Consider the following 19,803-nt stretch of genomic DNA (forward strand, 5'->3'; position numbering starts at 1 on the left):
CCAGCAGGGAATTATAAAATACCCTAAAATATCCCAAAATACCCCAAAATATCCCAAAATACCCCAAAACAGCCCCATTTGGGGCATGGAATTGGGGAATGTGAGGTGGAAGGACCCACCAGGATCATCCAAGTCCCGTTCGTGGCCCTGCTAAGATCAAAACCAACAAAACCAACCCAAAACGGTCCAAAAGCCCCTCCTGATGCTCTGGGGTGGATCTGGGGAGCTGGGACAGCTCAGAAGACCCCAAAACCCTCATGGGAACACAAAGCACGCTCAGCAAAGCCGGGCTCAACCCAAACCTGAGCTTAACCCCCAGGAAAAGCCCTCCGAGGACCTCCCTGCGCTGCACCCGCTGCCTTCAGCCCCTTCCTCTTCCTCATCCTCCTGATCCGAGCCCCCCGAGCCCCCCGGCCCCACTCACCGGCCCTGGAGCAGAGCAGGGCGAGGCAGAGCCCCCCAAAGCCCCTCGGGCCCATCCTGCCCCGCCCGGCCCCTCGGAGCCGCCTCCCTTCCCCTTTCGGCGCAGGAAGCGGCGGTTGGTGAGCAAAGGTGGTGAAATCGGGGGAGGAACGGGTAAAAAACATCCCCGAGGTCCTTCCTCCACACCATAGGTCATCTCTCCACACCATGGGTCATGTCTCCACCCCATGGAATTATTTCTCTGTCCCATGGATCCGTTTCTCCTTGCCATGGGATTATTCTTCCACCCCACAGAATTTCTCCATTCCATGGAGAAATCAAATGGATTTATTTCTCCACCCCATGGATCATCTATCCAATCCATGGATCATCTCTCCATCCCCATGGATCATTTCTTCACCCCATAGATTCATTTCTCCATCCCATGGATCCGTTTCTCCTTGCCATGGGTTTACTCTTCCATCCCATAGGATTGCTTCTCCATTCCATGGAGAAATCCTATGGAATTATTTCTCCACCCCATTGGATTCATCTCTCCACCCCATGGATGTTTCCCCTTGCCATGGGTTTACTCTTCCATCCCAGAGTCGCTCTCCGTGTCCCGTTTTCCCTCAGATCCACCCCAAATCCCGGATCCCCAATCCCGAACCCTGGCCCTGCAGGGATTGGTGGGGCCAAGGTTTTGGGGGTTCTTTTGGGGGGCTGGGTGCTGTAAAATTTAGAACGTTCCGGAGGTGGGGAAAGGGAGCAGGTGCTCAAACCACACGAGCTCTGATGGGAGGCGTCACTTCTCGTTCCGCTTTAATTTCCTGGCGTTATTTTTGGTTGGTTTTGGTGGTTTTCAGCCCTGCGAGAAGCTGAAGCTTTTGCAAGGCTCAAAATACAACAGAAGAAAAAAAAAATTTAAAAAGTAAATTTTTATTTATAAAATGAATCCCTGAGCTTTTAAAAATGAGTTTTCCGTGCAAAAAGAGGCTGGTTTGGAGCCTTCCCTGGACATCTCCAAAGAACCCACTGGATGCCTGTCTGGGTGATCAGGATGGGGACTGACAGTCCTGGAGGGCTTTTCCACCCTCGGGAATTTCAGGATTCCATGGGAAAACCCTTTGGAGAGTCTCCTCCAGCCTGCCTGGGAGTCCCGGCAGCTTTGGCAGAGTTTTGGTACCGAATTCCAGTGGGAAAGGTTGGGGAAAGGAATCTGAATCCCACAGAGATGCCAAAAATGTGAAGTTCCCAAAAACACGGAGAAATTCCCCATGAAAAATCCTCCCTGAAATCCCAAAGAGAGGGAAACTGAAGCAGCAGAGATGAGGAGGGGAAGGGACATGACAAAAGGGGGAGATCCATGAGATCCAGGTTTGGAGTGGCATTGGGGATGTTGGAGCTGTTCTGGAGCCACCTTGTGGTGTCCATCTGTCTGATCAGGGAGTGGATACCTCTTAAACCAGTTCCAGGTCCTTTAAACCAGTTCCAGATCCTTCTAAACCAGTTCCAGGTCCTTTAAACCAGTTCCAGGTCCTTTTAGACCACTTCCAGGTCCTTTCAAAGCAGCTCCATCTTCTTCTAAATCAGTTCTGATTCTAAACAAGTTCTGGTTTCTTGTAAACCAGGCCCAGTTTCATTAAAATAAATCTTTATATCACTTCCAGGTTTTTAAACCAGTTTCATGTTCTGAAACCAGTTCCAGTCCCTTTAAATTGGTCTCTTGATCTTCAAACCAGTTCTGGGTCCTTCTACATCAGCTCCAGGCCGGTCACGGTGGCATTTTCTGCTGTCCCCCCATCCGCCTGCAAGGACAGACGGACACAAGCTCGGTTTGGGGTCCTGGGGGCTGATCCAGGGTTTGGTTTGAGGGCTCGGGACCCCTCTGTGCCCGTCCCAGCTCCAGGGGTTCCATCTCCCAGCCCGGGCTCACCTGCTCTGGACGCTTGACCAGGGAATAAACGGTTGAGGGGGGTGCCCCCTCTGCTGGTTTGGCTTTAGTTCCGTCAGGGACGTTCTGGGAGAAAAATATTTTAAAATTTTAAAATTTAAAATTAAAAAAAAAATTAAGAATTTTAAAAAATTTTTGGGATTGGTGCTGGAAAAATGATCCCAAATCCAGAGACCCAACAAAGCGCCACCTCTGGAGGTGTTGTCCCATCCCAAGGCCAGGTTGGATCATCCTGGGACAGTGGGAAGCGTCCCCATTCACAAAATGGGACAATTTTAAACTCCTTCCCAGGAGTTTAAAAAACCCCAAAACCCCAGATTTTTCTCTGATCCCTCCAAAACCGATATTTTGGGGCTGGGCACGGAGTTTTGGGCAAGTTCAGGTGCCCTTGGGCCGCCTCCAGCCGTGGCACTTCCCACTTGGAATTCTCAAAAGGAACCAAGGGTTGTCCAGCCATCCCCAAGGTGTCCTCAGAGTGCCCCAGGGTGTCCCCAAGGTGTCCCCAACCCCAAACTCACCTGCTGGGAAGGTCCCACCTCGGCGTACACGGTTGTGTAGTCGTTTGTGGCTCCTGGAACTGGGGAGAAAAGCAGGAATTTGGGGATTTGTGGTGCAGGGAATGCGGGAATCCCAACCTCAGGAGTCCAGGCTTGGGTAAAACCCCGACCCCGAAGCCCCTCGGAGCTGCTGGAGGTGGGAATTGCTCCGCATCCCACCCTCCCTGGTGCCGCGGGGTCGGGATGAACTTCCAGCACCAAGGACAGGGAAAATCCGCCCGGTTTTGGTTTAAATCCCAAATTCCTGGCTGCTTTTTTGGAGGACAAAATCCATTTGTTTCTCCTTCATTGCTCATGGAACAGAGCAGGGAAAGGGGGATTTAAATCCTTAAAATCCCATTTTTGGGATAAATTTCCAATTGGAATTCCTGGGTGAGCAGGTGGGGATCGGGCACAGCTTGGACTCGATGGTCCTGGAGGGATTTTCCAGCCTCGGGGATTCTGGAATTCTTGGCTGGACTGACCCTGAGTTCCCAAGTGGAATTCCTGACTTTTCCCCCTAAATGTCTCTTATTTTATTTTATTTTTCCCCAAATTCTCTCTTTTTTTTCATGATCCCACGACTGCGCTCCCAGCTCCCCCTTGGTGGTCTGGGGTGAAATTTTCCAGCAAAAAATGGAAGCAAAATGGGATTTCAGGAATTTGGAATCATCCCCTGGGATTAGCCCCTCCCTCTCCCCACCAGGACAGAGGGGTCGGGGTCCTTCCCAAACCACGGCACCAGGGGATGGTTCCCCTGATCCTAAATGCAATTCCCTGGTTATTCCCACCAGGAAAAGGGCAGGGAACTGCCCCAAAATCCCACCTGTGTCTGCAGGCCTGGGCTGGGAGAGGGGGAATTTCGTCCAGCCTGGGGGAGATGCGACAGAATCAGAACCAAAAATCAGCCCCAAATTCACCCCAGATCAGCCCCAAATCCGCCCAAAATCCACCCCACATCTGCCCCACCCTGGCTCTGTCCCCCTCCCAGGTCCCCTCTCCTGCTCCCCAGGGCTCCAAGGATGGTTTTCCATGCTCACCTTTGGATTTCCACAGGATCAAGAGGAAAATCAACAAAAGGACCAGGACCAAAGTCCCGGCTATGACCCCGACCCCTACCCTGACCCCAACCTGGCCGCTGGAGAGGGCACCTGGAAAAGGGAGAGCATGCAGAAGATCTCGGGGGATCGGGATCAGCCCATCCCAAACCCAGCGTTCCCGTGTTCCTCAGGGGATCAGGATCAGCCCATCCCAGCCCCAAATCCCAGCTTTTCCTGCTCTCAGGGGATCAGGATCAGACCATCCCAACCTCAACATTCCCATTCCCATTCCCATCCCATCCCAACCCCAACCCTCCCGTGTTTCTCAGGGAATCAGGATCAGTCCATCTTCTCACCTTTCCCTCCACCTTTCCATGGCCCTCACAGGAAGTGGGATCGGCCCATCCCAACCTCAACTTTCCCATCCCAACCCCAAATCCAAATGTTCCCATGGCTCTCAGGGGATCAGGATCAGCCCATCCCAGCCCCAAATCCCAGCTTTTCCTGCTCTCAGGGGATCAGGATCAGCCCATCCCAACCCCAAATCCCAGCTTTCCCTGTTCTCAGGGATCGGGACTAGCCCATCCCAACCCCAACTTTCCCATGTTCCTCAGGGGATCAGGATCAGCCCATCAGGATCTGTTCCCGGCTCTCACCTGCGCAGAGCTCCCCGAGGTTGGTGACAATGATGCTCCTGCTGCTGACGGGGTTCCGTGCCGAGCACATCACTGTCTCCAGCCCATCCTGGGATGTTTGGTTCACCAGCAGCACCACGGAGCTCCCGTCCCAAGTCCGACCCCGCACCCTCCAGGTGTAGGAGACGTTCCCTCCGTGTGCGGAGCAGCGCAGGGAGGAGCTGCAGCTCCCATCCGAGCAGTTCTGGGCCTCGCAGGTCACCGTGGGCTCTGCCAGCTCCCCTGTGGGCACCGCAGTGTCACGAACATCTCTTTTAGTGTAAAACCCCCCAAAGGAGTGCTAAAAGCACGCCCAAAACAGCACTAAAAGCACTCCCAAAACAGCACTGAAAGCACCCCCAAAACAGCACTAACAGCACTCCCAAAACAGCACTGAAAGCACCCCCAAAACAGCACTAACAGCACCCCCAAAACAGCACTGAAAGCACCCCCAAACAGCGCTAAAAGCACCCCCAAAAGATCACTAACAGCACCTACTGAACACCTGCAGGCTGAAGGCGGATCTTTTTCCGTTGATTGTTACAGAGTAGGTCCCGGCATCCTCCATCCTCAGCTGGGAGATGGTGAGCGCACGGCCGCTCTTGGAGACAGAAAAACGGGTTTTGAATTCTTCTTTATGAAATGCAGGTCGAGGAGGGCCGTCAAATATCACAGTCACTATGGCTTCATTCCCAAAAAACCAGAGTGCTGTCATTCTGTCTGGGTTGCGGCTCTGGAAGGTCACGGACCTGCCCAGGACCCCGTTCACCTCCTTGGTGTCGCTGGCGCTCACTGGGGAGAGAAAACAGGGAGAGAACTTGAGATGGGGGTGGGGGGAATTTAGGATGAAGGTGGGCTCAGGGTGGGATGGAGGTCGGTTTAAGGGGGCATGGAGGTGGGATGGATGTGGAATGGAAGTGGGATGAATTTGGGGTGAAAAGGTGGGATGGAGTTGGGATTAAGGTGGGATCAAGGTGGGATCAGGGTGGGATGGAGAGATGAAGGTACGCTGAAGGTGGGCTGGAGGTGGGAGGAAGCTGGAATGAAGGAGTGCTGAGCATGGGCTGGAGATGGGATGAAAGGGGGAAATGAAGGTGGCATGAAAAGCTGGGATCAAAGTGGGATCAGGTTGGGATGAAGTTGCAGAACCCAGAGGATGAAGCCCATCAAGGCTGGGGGTGTTTGAGGGCTCATGGGGGGCTCATGGAAGGGTCCCTGGGTGAAGGAAGAGCACGAGGGCACCCCCAGGCTGAGCCCGGAGGGGAACTGAAAGGGAAAGGAGAACGAGGAGTTGGAGACAGCCTGGCCCTGGACTCTGCCAGGGCTGCGTGGGGCAGCTCCAGCACGGCTTCTCCAGGCTGAGCACTCTCTGTGGCCACAGGGAAGGGAACTTTGGAACGGTGGACTCGCTCCAACAGTTCAATGAACTTCTCATGTTTGGGGCACCAGACCTGGTGGGATCTGGAGATTGCACATGGGATCTCACCATTCCAGGTGGGATCTCACCATTCCAGGTGGACGCTCACCATTTCAGGTGGATTCTCACCACTCCAGTTTGGATCTCACCACTGAAGGTTGGATCTCACCACTCCAGGTGGGATCTCACCATTGCAGCAGTGAGAACCCTCCACCCTCCTTTGGGTGCAGCCCAGGACAAGGTCCAGGATCCCTCAGGACCCGTCCCTTCCCTCCAGTGACCACACCATGCCCTTGGCTCACCAATTTGAGGAGGAAGGAGCTGTTCTTGTTATTTTCGCAACTTCCCATTTCCAATGAACCGTGCCACCCCATTTATACCGGGAATGGAGTTCTCCTTCCCAGTTTTCCCAGCAGGGAACTGATCCTGGCCCAGCCCCGAGGTCAGGCTCGGCATCAGCCTCAGCCCCCCCTGCGACATGGACAACAGAGCCCGTGGCAGGAACAAGCTGCTGGAGGAGATAAGCTCCCAGGAATAACAAAACCACGGGATGGTTCACGTGATAAACCCCCCTCAGAGCGGGCAAGGGCTGAACCTTGCCCAATTTCACTGTTTTCAGCCAAAAAACACCCCAAGATGAGACCCCAAAAAACAGGGAGGCAACGTGGAGAGGAGCAGGAGCTGAAGGCAGAGCAGGATGTCTGGAGAACATCTGGAGCATAGATGGACACCAGAGATGGACACCAGGGATGGACACAGAGATGGACACCACAGATGACACCAGAGATGGACAGCAGAGATGGACACCACAGATGACACTAGGGATGGACACCAGAGATGGACACAGGGATGGACACCAGCCCTCCAGCAGGTTTCCATGGCAGCAGGTTTCCATGGCAGCCCTGGATTCCAACACTGGGCACGAATCCACCCCATGGAGCTGCTCTGGTGTTCCCAGCCATCCCTTGACCCCAAAAAACCCAAAACCACCCCAAGATCTCCTTCCCAGGGGACCTGGCACTCACTGGTTTGGTGGAGGAGCATGAGGGTGACAAGATGAGGGATCCAAAACACGTCCATGGATGTCCGGAAACGGAGAGGATCTGGGGCAGCAGCGCACAAATGTGTGCACCCCAAAGAGTAACAGGAAGAGCGCTCTTATCCGTCCTTGCTGGGGGGAAGTGGTTGTGATCATAAATGACGCATCAAGGAGAGGCAATTCACACTCAAAAAATGGAAATCTGAGGTGTTAAAAACCAAAACCACTGTTTTCCATGGAAAGATGGTGGACCAAAAGCGTCACCTGCACCAAGGTGCGTCCCACTACGTGTGGGACAAATGGCTCAGGTGCTCCATGGTTCCCTCAGCCTTGGCCATAAAGGAGCAGCTCCAGTCCCCTCTGTCCCCCCCCAAAAGCCAACCCAAACACGGGACAATGACAATTTTTGGAAACATCACTTCCCAGTCAGGATTATTCAGGGAACGTCACACGCAGACGGTCGTGGCGAAACTTTGGGGCGAGAGGGAAGTGAGCTGGGGCAGATTAAAAAATTGTCATACATGTTCTAAAAATATTCTTTTAAAATGGATTAAAAATCCTAAATAAAACCCAGGTTCCTCTGCCCCAGTGAGGAACTGGGAGCTGCTGACCCAGACTGGTCTGGGGTGGAAGGGAATTTAAGGACAAGATTTTGGGGTTGAAAAGGGGATTTGGGGGCTGGAACCAGGAGGAATTTGGGGCGGGAACAAGGAGGATTTTCGGGTGGGAACGAGGAAGATTTTGGGGTGGGAACGAGGAGAATTTTGATGTTGGAAACGGGAGGATTTTGGGGCTGGAACAAGAAGGATTTTGGGGTTGGAACAGGAAGGATTTGGGGGTTGGAACGGGGAGAATTTTGGGGTTGGAACCGGGAGGATTTTGGGGTTGGAACGAGAAGGATTTTTTTGGAGTTGGAACAGGGATTTTGAGATTGGAAAGTGCATTTCGGGGTTGGACATTCCTCCCCAAAGCTCCCGGCCCTGCTGCTGCACGGCTGCCCGAGCTGGGGACAGCGGAGCCACCGCGATGTCCCCAAGCGTCCCCGGCGCTCGCTGCAAAGGGAAAGCAAAACCCCCCAAAACACCCCAAAATTGCCCTCCCGGGGCGACTCAAATCAGTTCCCTGCGAGCTTTGGGGCTGAGAGCGCCGCGCTCCGGACACGTCCTTGTCCCCTCTGCCACAGGGCCGGCCGCAGGAGGAGGAGGAGGAGGAGGAGGAGGAGGAGGAGGAGGAGGAGGAGGAGGAGGAGGAGGAGGAGGAGGAGGAGGAGGAGGAGGAGGAGGAGGAGGAGGAGGAGGAGGAGGAGGAGGAGGAGGAGGAGGAGGAGGAGGAGGAGGAGGAGGAGGAGGAGGAGGAGGAGGAGGAGGAGGAGGAGGAGGAGGAGGAGGAGGAGGAGGTGGAGGAGGAGGAGGAGGTGGAGGAGGTGGAGAAGGAGAAGGAGAAGGAGGAGGAGAAGGAGGAGAAGGAGGAGGAGGAGGAGGAGGAGGAGGAGGAGGTGGAGAAGGAGAAGGAGAAGGAGGAGAAGGAGGAGAAGGAGGAGAAGGAGGAGAAGGAGGAGAAGGAGGAGAAGGAGCCGGGGCAGAGGAAGGAGCCGGGGCAGAGGAAGTCCCCGGCGGGCGCTCGCAGCCCCGAGGGGTCCCCGCTCCGCTCCGCGATGTCCCCGCGCGGGGGTCGCCGCTGTCCCCCCGCGCTGCTGGCGCTGCTGCTGGGCCTGGCCGGGAGCCGAGGTGAGGAGGGGGCGCGGGGGACCGGGGGGGCTGCGGGAATGCGGGAATTGGGGAATTGCTGCGGGGATTGGGGAATTGCTGCGGGCAATTCGGGAATTGCTGCGGGGAAAAGCCGGAGCGGCGCTCGGGGGGATGGAGAGGGGCTGGCTGCGGCTTTGGGGGGATTCTCCTCGCTCCTCTCAGCCCCCCCTTGGCCAGGCCGAGCCGACCCGTGACGCGGGGCCGGTTCCCCTTTCTGAGCAGCTTTTGGGGTGCGGAGTTTGCCTGAAAGTCGCGACTTGCCCGGCTCTGGTTTAGGATCCCCGGAATGCCAAAATCCGGCTGTGTCCCGCCCCGTGACCGCGGGAGCGTCGCTGTGCCTGGTGCCGGAGAAAACCTCGAGGGAGTGGACAGAGATGCACTGGAAATGGGACATTAATTCAGGAGCGTTGCAGTGGATCCTGACAGCCCCCAAGGATGGAAGTGTCTCCTATCCCAGAGGTCCTTTCCATGGGAGAGTGAAATTCCATCCAGGAAACCTCTCCCTGTGCATCTCCCCGGTTCGCAGGGAGGATAACGGGGTCTATTGGGCCGAGTTCGAGAATTCAGGAGTGATTTCAACCCGGTGCTTCCGAGTGTCCGTGTGGGGTGAGTGGCTGGGTCCTTGTGTCCTTCTGTCCCTCTTTCCCCATGTCCCCATGTCCCCCTGTCCCCCTGTCCCGGTGTCCTCCTGTCCCTCTGTCCCCATGTCCCCCTGTCCCCTCTCACCCCGCTGTCCCCGCAGACCCCGTCCCGCGGCCGGAGCTGAAATCCCAAATCCTGCAGCGGGATCGGGGCCGGTGCCACCTGTCCCTGCTCTGCTCCAGCCCCGGGAACGTCTCCTACAGCTGGGCCTGTGCCGGGGATGGCCCGGAGCCGGTCCCGGGGCAGATCCCGGGGCAGATCCCGGGGCAGATCCCGGGGCAGATCCCGGGCAGCTCCTCCCTGCTGCTCCGGAGCCTCCCCGAGGGCGCGGATCCCCAAATCTGCCTCTGCAACGTCAGCAACCCCGCGGGGTGGAGCGCGGCCCGCGCCGCCCTCACCTGCCCAGGTGAGCTCCCCATGGGCCCCGGGGTGGGGCTGAGCATGCCGGGGTTTACAGGCCTTAAATGGGGAAAAAATGGGGGAAATTTTGGAAAATATTAAAAAAATTCGTTTAAGCAGATGTAAATAATATAATTTCAAATTTAACTTTTTTGTATGCATTCTGTGTAAAAACTATAGTTATATATCTATTAATATCTATAAAATATATAAATTAATATCTATAAAATATATATGTAATAGGTATTTATATAAAACACTTTTATATAGAATGGATACTTATTTTTATATATAATATATACTCATTTTTCTATATAAATATACTTGTTTTATATATATATATATATATACTTCTTTTTATATCCTTAATGCATAATTATCTAGGAAATTTTTGTTCTGTATAAGGCCATTTTTGTTCTGTAATCTCTCTATAAATTTAGAGATTCACGGAATCCTGGGATGGTTTGGGTGGGAAGGGAACCCCAAATCCCAGCCCAGTTCCAGGATTTGGGGATTGTTTTCCAGTAATTCCAGGGAATTTCAGCCCCTGGAGACCGGTGGTCGTGGCCGTGGCCGAGGGGCTGATCCTGCTCCTCGTGGGCTTCTCCTGCTGGTGGAGGGAGAATTCCCGGGAAGGTTTGTCCGGAATGTGGGGGCAGGATCCCAAATTTGGGGGGTCTGAGCCCAAACCAACCCTTGGAACCCCAAAATCTGGGTGTTCTGGAATCAAAAATCCCCAAAATGTCCCAAATCCCGCCCGTTTTCCTTGCAGGATAACAGAGGTTACAGGTGCTTCCCAAATCCCACCAGCCACCAGCGCCGCCAAAATTCCAGAATCCCCATTCCTATGGAATTCTTCTCCTGGAAACTCCAGCACCCACTGGGATCCATGGAATAGAAATATCCAGAAATTCGGGTTTTTCCCCCAAGATTCAACCCCCGGCTGCACCTCGGAGCGAAGATTTGGGGGTGGAAAACTCCGGAAAGTATGGATTTGGGATTGGGCAGGGGTGGGGATTCTGTGGGGATTTTAGGGTTTGGAAATCTGAGAATCCTTTTTTTTTAAATTTTTTTATTGATGCAAATACAGCTGAGCTGCAAAATAAACTTGTTTAATTAATTAATTGGCTGATTAGAGGCTGAATTACACCTTGGGCACAGGAAGAGAGGGAAACCCCCCAATTCTCACCTTGGTTTTCTTCCCCCAAATCCAGGTCCAGCCTGGGAAACCTCTCCAGAATCCAATCCCAAGGGATTTTTTAAATTCCAAGTTTCCAAGTTTATTTTCCTTTCCCTCCACCCCAATCCACGAGCTCGGACCGAGGGACACCTGAGACGTTTTGGGATGATAAAATCCCTCAGACCGGTGGGAAAGGATGGGAATGGGGAAGTTTGGTGTGACCTGGCTCCTGCCGCAGAGGGGTCACCAAAATCCCTCATTCCTTGGGCCAAAATCCAGCGGATTTGGGATTTTTAACCCATTCCAGAGCTCAGGAAATAAACCCTTGTTCTTCCTCTTTGAAGTCCCTGTGGGTTCCCTTGGGAATTCAGGACCACGAGGATGAGATCCTGAAATTCCGCAGGGATGAGGTCGGAGTCCAAATCCCAACGGCCTTCCTGATGTCGCGGGTGTGGGAATGACCATTCCAGGTTCCACGGGTGTGGGAATGACCATTCCAGGTTCCATGGGTGTGGGAATGACCATTCCAGGTTCCCTGGGTGTGGGAATGACCATTTCTGGTTCCATGGGTGTGGGAATGACCATTCCAGGTTCCACGGGTCTGGGAATGACCATTTCTGGTTCCACAGGTCTGGGAATGACCATTCCAGGTTCCACGGGTGTGGGAATGACCATTCCTGGTTCCACGGGTCTGGGAATGACCATTCCCGTTGGATCCTCCATCATTCCCAGCCCCAGGTGCATCCAGAGCCTCCCTCCCTTCTCCCACGGCTCCAGGATCCGGCTGGAATTCCTCCAAGCACAGCCTGGAATTCCTTCCCTGTGTCCAGCCCTTGTTTGACCGTCCCACATCGGACACGCCGCTCCATTCCTCTGAGGGTGCTCAGGGATCCCCAAAGGATTCCCTGGGATTCCCAAAGATCCCCAGGATCAGCAGCGATTCCAGCCAGGAAGGGATCCCAGGGAGGCTCTGGATTTGCTATGGGATCCCTGAAGGATTTCCTGGGATTCCCAAAGGATCCCCCGGGATCAGCAGTGATTCCAGCCAGGAATGGATCCCAGGGAGGCTCCGGGGGTGCTCAGGGATCCCCAAAGGATCCCCCGGGATCAGAAGTGATTCCAGCTGGGAACACGGATCCCAGGGAGGCTCAGGCCACGGGATGGGTCACGCTGGCGTAAACCGTCGTGGGCTCCTTGGGGGGGACAAAAATGGGGACGCCAAGGGGGTCACAAAATGGGGACACCAAGGGGTCACAAAATGGGGACACCAAGGGGTCAGCGAGGTGGCTGGGCAGGGGGTGCCCCACAAAGGGGGGGTTGGGGATGTTCCCCTTACCTGGGACAGCGGGGGGCGTCCCCGCGGCGTTGGGGACACAGCCGGGGACCGGGGGGCTCCATTGGGGGTCGGGGGTGGCCCGGTGGCGGCGGCGTAGATGGTGGTGCAGGACACGGGGGTGGCGTTGGGGACGGTGCCTTTGGGCTTCTGAGGGAGGGGACAAAGGGTGGGCAGCGACACGAGGGTCCCCACGGGGTCACCCTGGTCCTGCTGGACGTTTTCCTGACAGGATTGTGCCCAACGGGTCTCGGAAAAGGGGGAAAATCCCAGAGTTTGTCCCCAAAGCCACCGTGGGATGTTGGGCACTCAGCAAGTTGTGTCACTCGGCTTTATTCCCCCTTTTCTTCACCGTTTTCCCCTATTTTTTCCCTCACTTTTACCCTTTTCCCCCCTTATTCCCCTTTTTTCCCCATTTTCCCCCCTTATTCCCCTTTTTTCCCCATTTTCCCCCAATTCCCCCATTTTTCCCCATTTTCCCCCTCACCTGCACCCGCTGCACCTGGGCGTAGATGGTGGCACTGGCTGGAGTGACCTGGGAGGGGTCCGGGGTGACCTGGGAGGGGTCCGGGTCACCTGTGGGGTGGGAGGGGTCACACAATCCCAGGATCAGCCAGGTTGGAAGAGAATTCCAAGGTCTCCGAGTCCGACCTGTGTCCGGTCCCCTCTTGGTCATCCCGAGGAATCTCCAGGAATTCCTAGGATACTCCAAAGCTCCCTGAGGCCCTTCCAAGCCCTTTTCCTTTTCCAGGAGGAATTTCCCCAAATTTCCAGGCCTGGCACAGCTCGAGGCCGTTCCCTCTTGTTCTGGCTCCATTCCCTGAGATCAGATCCCAAATTCCCCCTGGCAGATCCCAAATTCCCCCTGGATCCCCCTTTTCTCCAGGCTCAGCCCCTTCCAGATCCCTCAGGAATTCTCCTTCCAGGATTTTCTCTGCCAGGAACTGATCCTGGGTCCCTCAGAGCTGAGCTGGGAGAGGATCCCAGTGACCCCAGCGATCCCAGTGATCCCAGAGATCTGAGATATCCCAGTGATCCCAGAAATCTCAGAGATCCCAGCGATCCCAGTGATCCCAGCAATCCCAGTGATCCCAGCAATCCCAGCAATTCCAGAGATCCCAGAGATCCCAGCAATCCCAGTGATCCCAGCAATCCCAGCAATCCCAGCGATCCCAGCGATCCCAGTGATCCAGTGATCCCAGAGATCCCAGAGATCCCAGTGATCCCAGTGATCCCAGCCATCTCAGAGATCCCAGTTATCCCAGTGATCCCATTGATCCCAGCAATCCCAGAGATCCCAGTGATCCCAGCCATCTCAGAGATCCCAGTTATCCCAGTGATCCCATTGATCCCAGCAATCCCAGAGATCCCAGTGATCCCAGCCATCTCAGAGATCCCAGTTATCCCAGTGATCCCATTGATCCCAGCAATCCCAGAGATCCCAGTGATCCCAGCGATCCCAGAGATCCCAGTCCCATCTCCTGTTCCTCAAGTGACCACAGGGGACCAATCACAGCCAGGGCTCGATGACCTCGGAATTCTTTCCCAACCTCTGGAATTCTGGGGATCCCCACCTGTCCAGGACCCCCCAAACTCACATTTGGCCGAGCGGGTGGCCCTGAAGGTGACAATGACCACGATGACGATGATGACGATGACACCGAGCACCACCAGAGGCACCAGGAGCTCTGTCCTCACCCCAGGGACACCTGGGACAGGAGGGGACACACAGGGGAGGTGGCCCCGGGTCACCCAGAGCCCTTTGTCACCTCTGTCACCTCATTTTTGTCATCTGTCACCTGATTTTGAGGCTGATTTTTGTCACCTCTGTCACCTGATTTTGGGGGCTGATTTTTGTCACCTGTCACCTGATTTTGGGGCTGATCTCCATCACTTTCTCCCCTGACTTTGGGGCGGATTTTTCTCACCGCTGTACTCTAATTTTGGGGCTGAATTTGGTCACTTTGTCACCGGATTTGGAGGCTGATTTTGTCACCTCTGTCACCTGATTTGAGGTTGATTTGAACAGGAAGCAAAGGGCAGGAAATGCCTCTGAGCTCTCTTGATTTGCCTTATTCGAGATAAAAACCCGCTGGGGGGCTGGATGTGGGGTCGGAAAAAACCCTAAAATATCCCTGGTGGCTTTAAGGGGGCTCGAGGGACAGAAATATCTTGAAAGTTCAAAGAAATATCTCCAATATCTGTAAAAAATCTCCTGTCTAAAGGGGGATCCCATTAATCCACAGAAACATCTCAAATATCCATAGAAATCTCTCAAAATTCCCACACAAATATCTCAATTTTCCGCCCAAATCCACCAAGTTCCCACCATCTGAACGTCTCCAGAGCTTCCTTCCCACCCCACAACCCTGGGATTCTGAGGTTCTGAAATTCTGGGATTCTGAGATTCTGGGCTTCCAAAATTCTGTGATTCTGGGGTTCTGGGGTTCCAGGTTTCTGGGGTTCTGGGGTTCTGGGGTTCCAGGTTTCTGGGGTTCTGGGGTTCCAGGATTCCAGGATTATGGGGTTATGGGATTCAGGGATTCTGGGGTTCCAGGGTTCAGGGATTTTGGGGTCCTGAGATTATGGGATCCCAAGATTCTGGGATTCCAGGGTTCTGGATTTCCAGGATTCTGGGATTCCGGGATTCAGGAATTCTCTGATTCCAGAATTCCAGGATTCCATGATTCCAGGATTCCATGATTCCAGGATTCTGGGACTATGGAATTCCAGGATTCTGGAGTTCTAGGATTCTGTGACTCCAGGATTCTGGGGTTCCAGGATTCTGGGGTTCCAGAATTCTGGGATTCTGGGGTTCCAGGATTCCGGGGTTCTGGGATTCCATGATTCCATGATTCTGGGGGTTCTAAGATTCCAGGATTCTGGTGTTCTGGGATTCTAGGGTTCCGGGGTTCTGGGATCCCAGAATTCCAGGGTTCCATGATTCCAGGGTTCTGGGATTCTGGAATTCCAAGATTCTGGGATTCTGGGGTTCTGGGATTCTGGAATTCCAAGATTCTGGGATTCTGGGGTTCTGGAATTCCGGGGTTCAGGGATCCCAGCACCTACCCCTGTGCAGGGATCCGCACTGGTCGGTGTCGAAGGTGGCGTTGTGGGAGCTGACGGGGTTGCGGGCGGTGCAGACGCAGCCGAAGGCCGCGCTCCGCAGCGGGAACCGGAGCCTCAGGACGCTGCCGTTGGCCCGGCAGAGCGCCCCGGTGCCGTTGCTGTCCCGGCTCTCCCCGCTGTCTCCGCTGTCCCAGCTGTAGGAAACCTCGTCCCCCCGCTCCGAGGAGCAGCTCAGCTCCAGCCAGCAGCTCCCGTTGGACGATTCCTGGCGCAGGATCCGGATGCTGGGAACGGCCACCGGCTCTGGGGAGAGACGGGAATGCCAGGATTTGGAATTGGAGGACATGGAGGTTGGTGGTTTCCACCTCCCTCATCCCAGAGCTGCTCCCAAAAGGCTGAGAACACCCAGGAAAAAATCCAGGAAAACAGCAGGAAATTCCAGGAAAAGGCTGGGAATGTCCAACAAAATCTCAGCTTTTTTGCCGAGAGGTTCCGGCAAAAATGCTGAGATTGACCTCCAGCTCTGGAAAAAGGAGAAATGGAAATTCCAGGATCCTTTGGACATCAAAATGGACATTTCCATCCCCTTGACCACCACACACCTCCCAGACCTGCTCCCAAAATGCCAGAATCAACCAGGAAAAGGCCTGGAATATCCAGAAAAGGCCTGGAACATCAAAAAAAAAAAAAGTCTGGAACACTCAGGAAAGGTCTGGAACAGCCAGGAAAAGCCTGAAACATCCTGGATGGCCTGGAACATCCAGAAAAGCTCTGGAACATCCAGGAAAGGCCTGGAACATCCAGAAAAGCTCTGGAACATCCAGGAAAGGTCTGGAACACCCAGGAAAAGGCCAGGATCACCATCCTGGCGATTCCCAGGGGATTTTTTTACCAAGAACTTCCAGCTGGATCTGCCAGACCTCCTCGTCCGAGCCCCGGTAGACGCTGTACTCGTAGAGCCGCCCGTCATCCCGGCTGGTGTTGAGGATTTCCAGGGAAAAGTTCTCCCCTAAGCGCATCCGCTCCGGCTCGAACTCCGTGTGGTTCTCGCCCGAAATCTTCAGCAGGAGTTTCTTCTTGAGCGGCTCCTCGGTGATTTTCTTCCAGGAGGCTTCCTTGAACTCTTTGGTGGGCTCCCACAGCTTGCGGGGGATCTGCAGGATCGTCCGTTCCCCCAGAGTCCCCAGCTGCGTCACCCGGGCACTGATCCCTGGGAAGAGGGGAGCGAGAAGGGTTGGGAATCGTCCCCATCCCAATCCCGGAGGGATCCTCTGGGATCGGGGCAGGGGCGGCGCCGGATCCGGCCTGGGGAGACACAGGAGCCCAGATCTACGGGAGAAACCTCCAGGTCCAAGAGGGAGACCCCAAATCCAGAGGTGAAACCCCAAATCCAAAGGGAAAGACCCCAAATCCAAAGGAGAGACCTCAAATCTAAAGGTGAGACCCCAAATCCAAAGGAGAGACCCCAAATCCAAGGGAAAGGCTTCAAAACCAAAGGGAAAGACCCCAAATCCAAAGGTGAGACCCTAAATCCAAAGGAAAGACTTTAAATCTAAAGGTGAGACCCCAAATCCAAAGGAGATATGCTAAATCCAAAGGGAAAGACCCCAAATCCAAAGGAGAGACCCCAAATCCAAAGGAGAGACCCCAAATCCAAAGGAAAGACCCCAAATTCAAAGGGAAAGGCCCCAAATCTAAAGGAGAGGCCCCAAATCTAAAGGTGAGACCCTAAATCCAAAGGTGAAACCCCAAATCCAAAGATGAGACTCCAAATCCAAAGGAGAGACCCCAAATCCAAAGGGAAAGGCCCCAAATCCAAAGGGAAAGACCCCAAATCCAAAGGGAAAGGCCCCAAATCTAAAGGAGAGACCCCAAATCCAAAGAAGTCTCGTTCCCAGCTTCAAACACCCTGGAATTTTGGGAATTGCAGCCACCTGGGAGCAGGCTCTGGTACAAATCCCACATTTTCCTTCTGGTTGAGGCGGTCCCAGGTTGGGTTTTTTGGAAAAAAATTGAGGGGTTTCATCTCCCATGGCCCGGGATTCCCGTGGGAGGATTTTTCCCCCAAACTCCCTTTGTTGTTCTTTATTTCAGGCCAATGATTCAGAATTTCCTCGATTTGGATTTTCCTCGACTCAGATTTTCCCTCATTTCTGGGCAAACAAATTTTGTTTTTGTAGGAAATTGTGAGAGGAGGAGAAGGAGGAGGAGGAGGAGGAGGAGGAGAAGGAGGAGGAGGAGCCAAATCTGGAGCTCCCAAAAGCACAGAAGGGTCCCCATTGTGCCACCCTCACTTTTCCCAAAGCCTTTTTTCCATGGGTTTTTGCCCAAAAAGGAAAGGAAAAAGGAAAGGAAGAAAAAGGGAAGAAAAAAAGAAGAAAAAAAGGAAGAAAAAAGGAAGAAAAAAGGAAGAATAAAGGAAAAGGGAAACGACCTCATGCTGGCGGAACCTGGAATTTTGGCTGGAAGTCTGGAGGGAATTTTGGCTCTCCAGACCCCCCAAAAACAGGGATTGGCCCCATTTTCATGGATGTTGTCCCATGGCAAAGGGTTGGGATCCTCAAGGTCCTTCCAGCCCAAACCATTCCATGATTTTACCCCTTGGGAATCTCCCAGCCTGTGGATCTGAGCCAATCCTCCTGGAATCTCCCTCTGGAACATCCCAACTCCCTCTGGCTCTGAATGAATCCCTCAGGGCTCTCAGAACCCACTAAAATTCACCCAAATCCTTCACTTTTCCCGCTGAACTTTTCCCATCACATTTGACTCCCCTCCTCCCTTTGGGAGACTTTTAGGGACACCCCTCCCATCCCACCTGGAGCACCTCCACCCCAAAGGCCCAAACCCCTTCAGATCCACCAAAAAAAACCCCAAAATCCATGAAAAACCACCCAAACCCCCAGAAATCAGTGAGGAAACCCCACATACCCCCAAGAGCGGCGAGGGTGAGGAGCAGCCGGAGCCAAGCCCCGGAGCCCATGCCGGGATCACGGAGCCTCCGCGGTTCCGGGGCTCGGAGCAGGTGCTGGCAGGAAGAGCTTCACCCCCGGCCCTCTCATTTCCTGTTTTTGGGGCTGATTGAGCTAAACCTTTGCCTTTTATCCCCTTCGCTCGGAAATTATTCAAAGCACGGAGGCTGTGCTCCGCGCCCCGGAGATGGAAGAGGAAAAAGCAGAAGGAAGCAGAGAACGGGTTTGGTTTTTCCGCCAGAGTTCCATCATCCTGCTGAGGGGTCCTCAAACGGCTCTGAAAAAAAGAGGAAAAATCCGGTTTTGGAGGAATTTCGTGGAGTTTTCCCAGCTCTGGAGAGGTGGAAGCTCCAAAGCGACCCCACTAAGGGACGTGGGAGATTCATTGGAGCATCCCAAAATCTGCTCCATCCCCCAGGGGTGGGACCGCCCAGAAAGGTGAGAAATCCCCAGATTTCCGGGGAAAATCCCAGCTTGGAGCTCCATGGGATCCACAGGAGGAGGAGAGGGACGGGAGGTCCCGAAAACTCACCTGGGAGAAGCCAAATCCTCGTTCTGGGTGGGTTTGGGTGGATTTGGGATCAGCTGGGGATGGGGATGGTCCTTCCTGGTGGAAAGGCTGGGAAATGCTGGGAAAATCCAGTTGTGGATCTGATGCTGGAAAATCCTGACTGGTTTTGGTGGAAAAGCTTTGAAATCCAAGGTTTTTTTCCTTTTTCTTTCTCCAAATTTCACCACTTTTCCCAATTTTCAGGGTGTGGATGGAGAGGGAATTCCAGGATCCCTGAGGCTGGAGAAGAGCTCCGGGATCCAACAATCCAAGATGTCACCAAGTCCCACCTTGCTGTTCCATGGACACCTCCAGGGATGAAAATCCCAGGATTTTAACCCAAACCAAATCCTGGGATTGGATCACATCCCGCTGCTCTCCAGGGACGCCCAACCCAGAGTTTTCCCCGAGGTTTTGCTGCCGGGAAATGATTTTTGAATGACAAAAAAAACCCAAAACCACCCAAAAAAACCCACCCGGAACCTCCTGGGAGGCTCCTCCTCCTTCCTTGCTCAGAAAGCACCTGATAGGTAAAAACCCAAAGCCACCATTTCTCAAAAATCAGACTTTTACAGAAAAAATACAGATGGGGAATCGCAAGATGAATTAATCCGGGAAAAACAGCGGTGGAGTCCTGGAAACTTCTGGAATGGGAGCTTGGAAGGATTTTGGCGTGGCAAAGTCGTTGGTCTTGGGGTGTTTGGGGCTGTTTGGGGATTTTTGGGGGTATTTTGGTGTTTTTTGGGATGTTTTTAGAGCACAAATCCCACCTGGAATTCCCACGGCCAGGCTGGATTTCTCCATGGATTTCTCCACCAGTTCAACCCCCAGGTCCCAAAAGGAAAATTTTC

General features: G+C 53.9%; 3 protein-coding genes across 3 annotated transcripts; 1 reads left to right on the top strand and 2 right to left on the bottom strand.

Annotated features, from left to right (window-relative positions):
• Positions 1 to 1,695: 1,695 nt before the first annotated feature.
• On the bottom strand, positions 1,696 to 6,503 carry LY9 (lymphocyte antigen 9). Its single transcript, XM_063176469.1, has 9 exons — positions 6,393 to 6,503; positions 5,756 to 5,872; positions 5,105 to 5,462; positions 4,589 to 4,849; positions 3,933 to 4,043; positions 3,719 to 3,763; positions 2,875 to 2,933; positions 2,339 to 2,422; positions 1,696 to 2,210 (listed from the first exon to the last, which is right to left on the bottom strand). The coding sequence occupies exons 1-9, from the start codon at positions 6,501 to 6,503 to the stop codon at positions 2,157 to 2,159; spliced, it is 1,200 nt and encodes a 399-aa protein (XP_063032539.1). The 3' UTR covers positions 1,696 to 2,156.
• A 2,152-nt stretch (positions 6,504 to 8,655) lies between these two features.
• LOC134429231 (CD48 antigen-like) lies at positions 8,656 to 10,878 on the top strand. The gene is made up of 5 exons (XM_063176352.1): positions 8,656 to 8,789; positions 9,087 to 9,416; positions 9,553 to 9,858; positions 10,377 to 10,487; positions 10,624 to 10,878. The coding sequence occupies exons 1-5, from the start codon at positions 8,717 to 8,719 to the stop codon at positions 10,626 to 10,628; spliced, it is 825 nt and encodes a 274-aa protein (XP_063032422.1). The 5' UTR covers positions 8,656 to 8,716; the 3' UTR covers positions 10,629 to 10,878.
• A 1,301-nt stretch (positions 10,879 to 12,179) lies between these two features.
• Positions 12,180 to 19,450, bottom strand: SLAMF1 (signaling lymphocytic activation molecule family member 1). The gene is made up of 8 exons (XM_063176487.1): positions 18,935 to 19,450; positions 18,353 to 18,679; positions 16,326 to 16,643; positions 15,434 to 15,736; positions 13,963 to 14,073; positions 12,852 to 12,940; positions 12,368 to 12,514; positions 12,180 to 12,224 (listed from the first exon to the last, which is right to left on the bottom strand). The coding sequence occupies exons 2-8, from the start codon at positions 18,411 to 18,413 to the stop codon at positions 12,180 to 12,182; spliced, it is 1,074 nt and encodes a 357-aa protein (XP_063032557.1). The 5' UTR covers positions 18,414 to 18,679; positions 18,935 to 19,450.
• Positions 19,451 to 19,803: the final 353 nt, after the last annotated feature.

This window comes from Melospiza melodia, chromosome 25 (genome assembly GCF_035770615.1).
Source record: "Melospiza melodia melodia isolate bMelMel2 chromosome 25, bMelMel2.pri, whole genome shotgun sequence".
NCBI lineage: Eukaryota > Metazoa > Chordata > Aves > Passeriformes > Passerellidae > Melospiza > Melospiza melodia.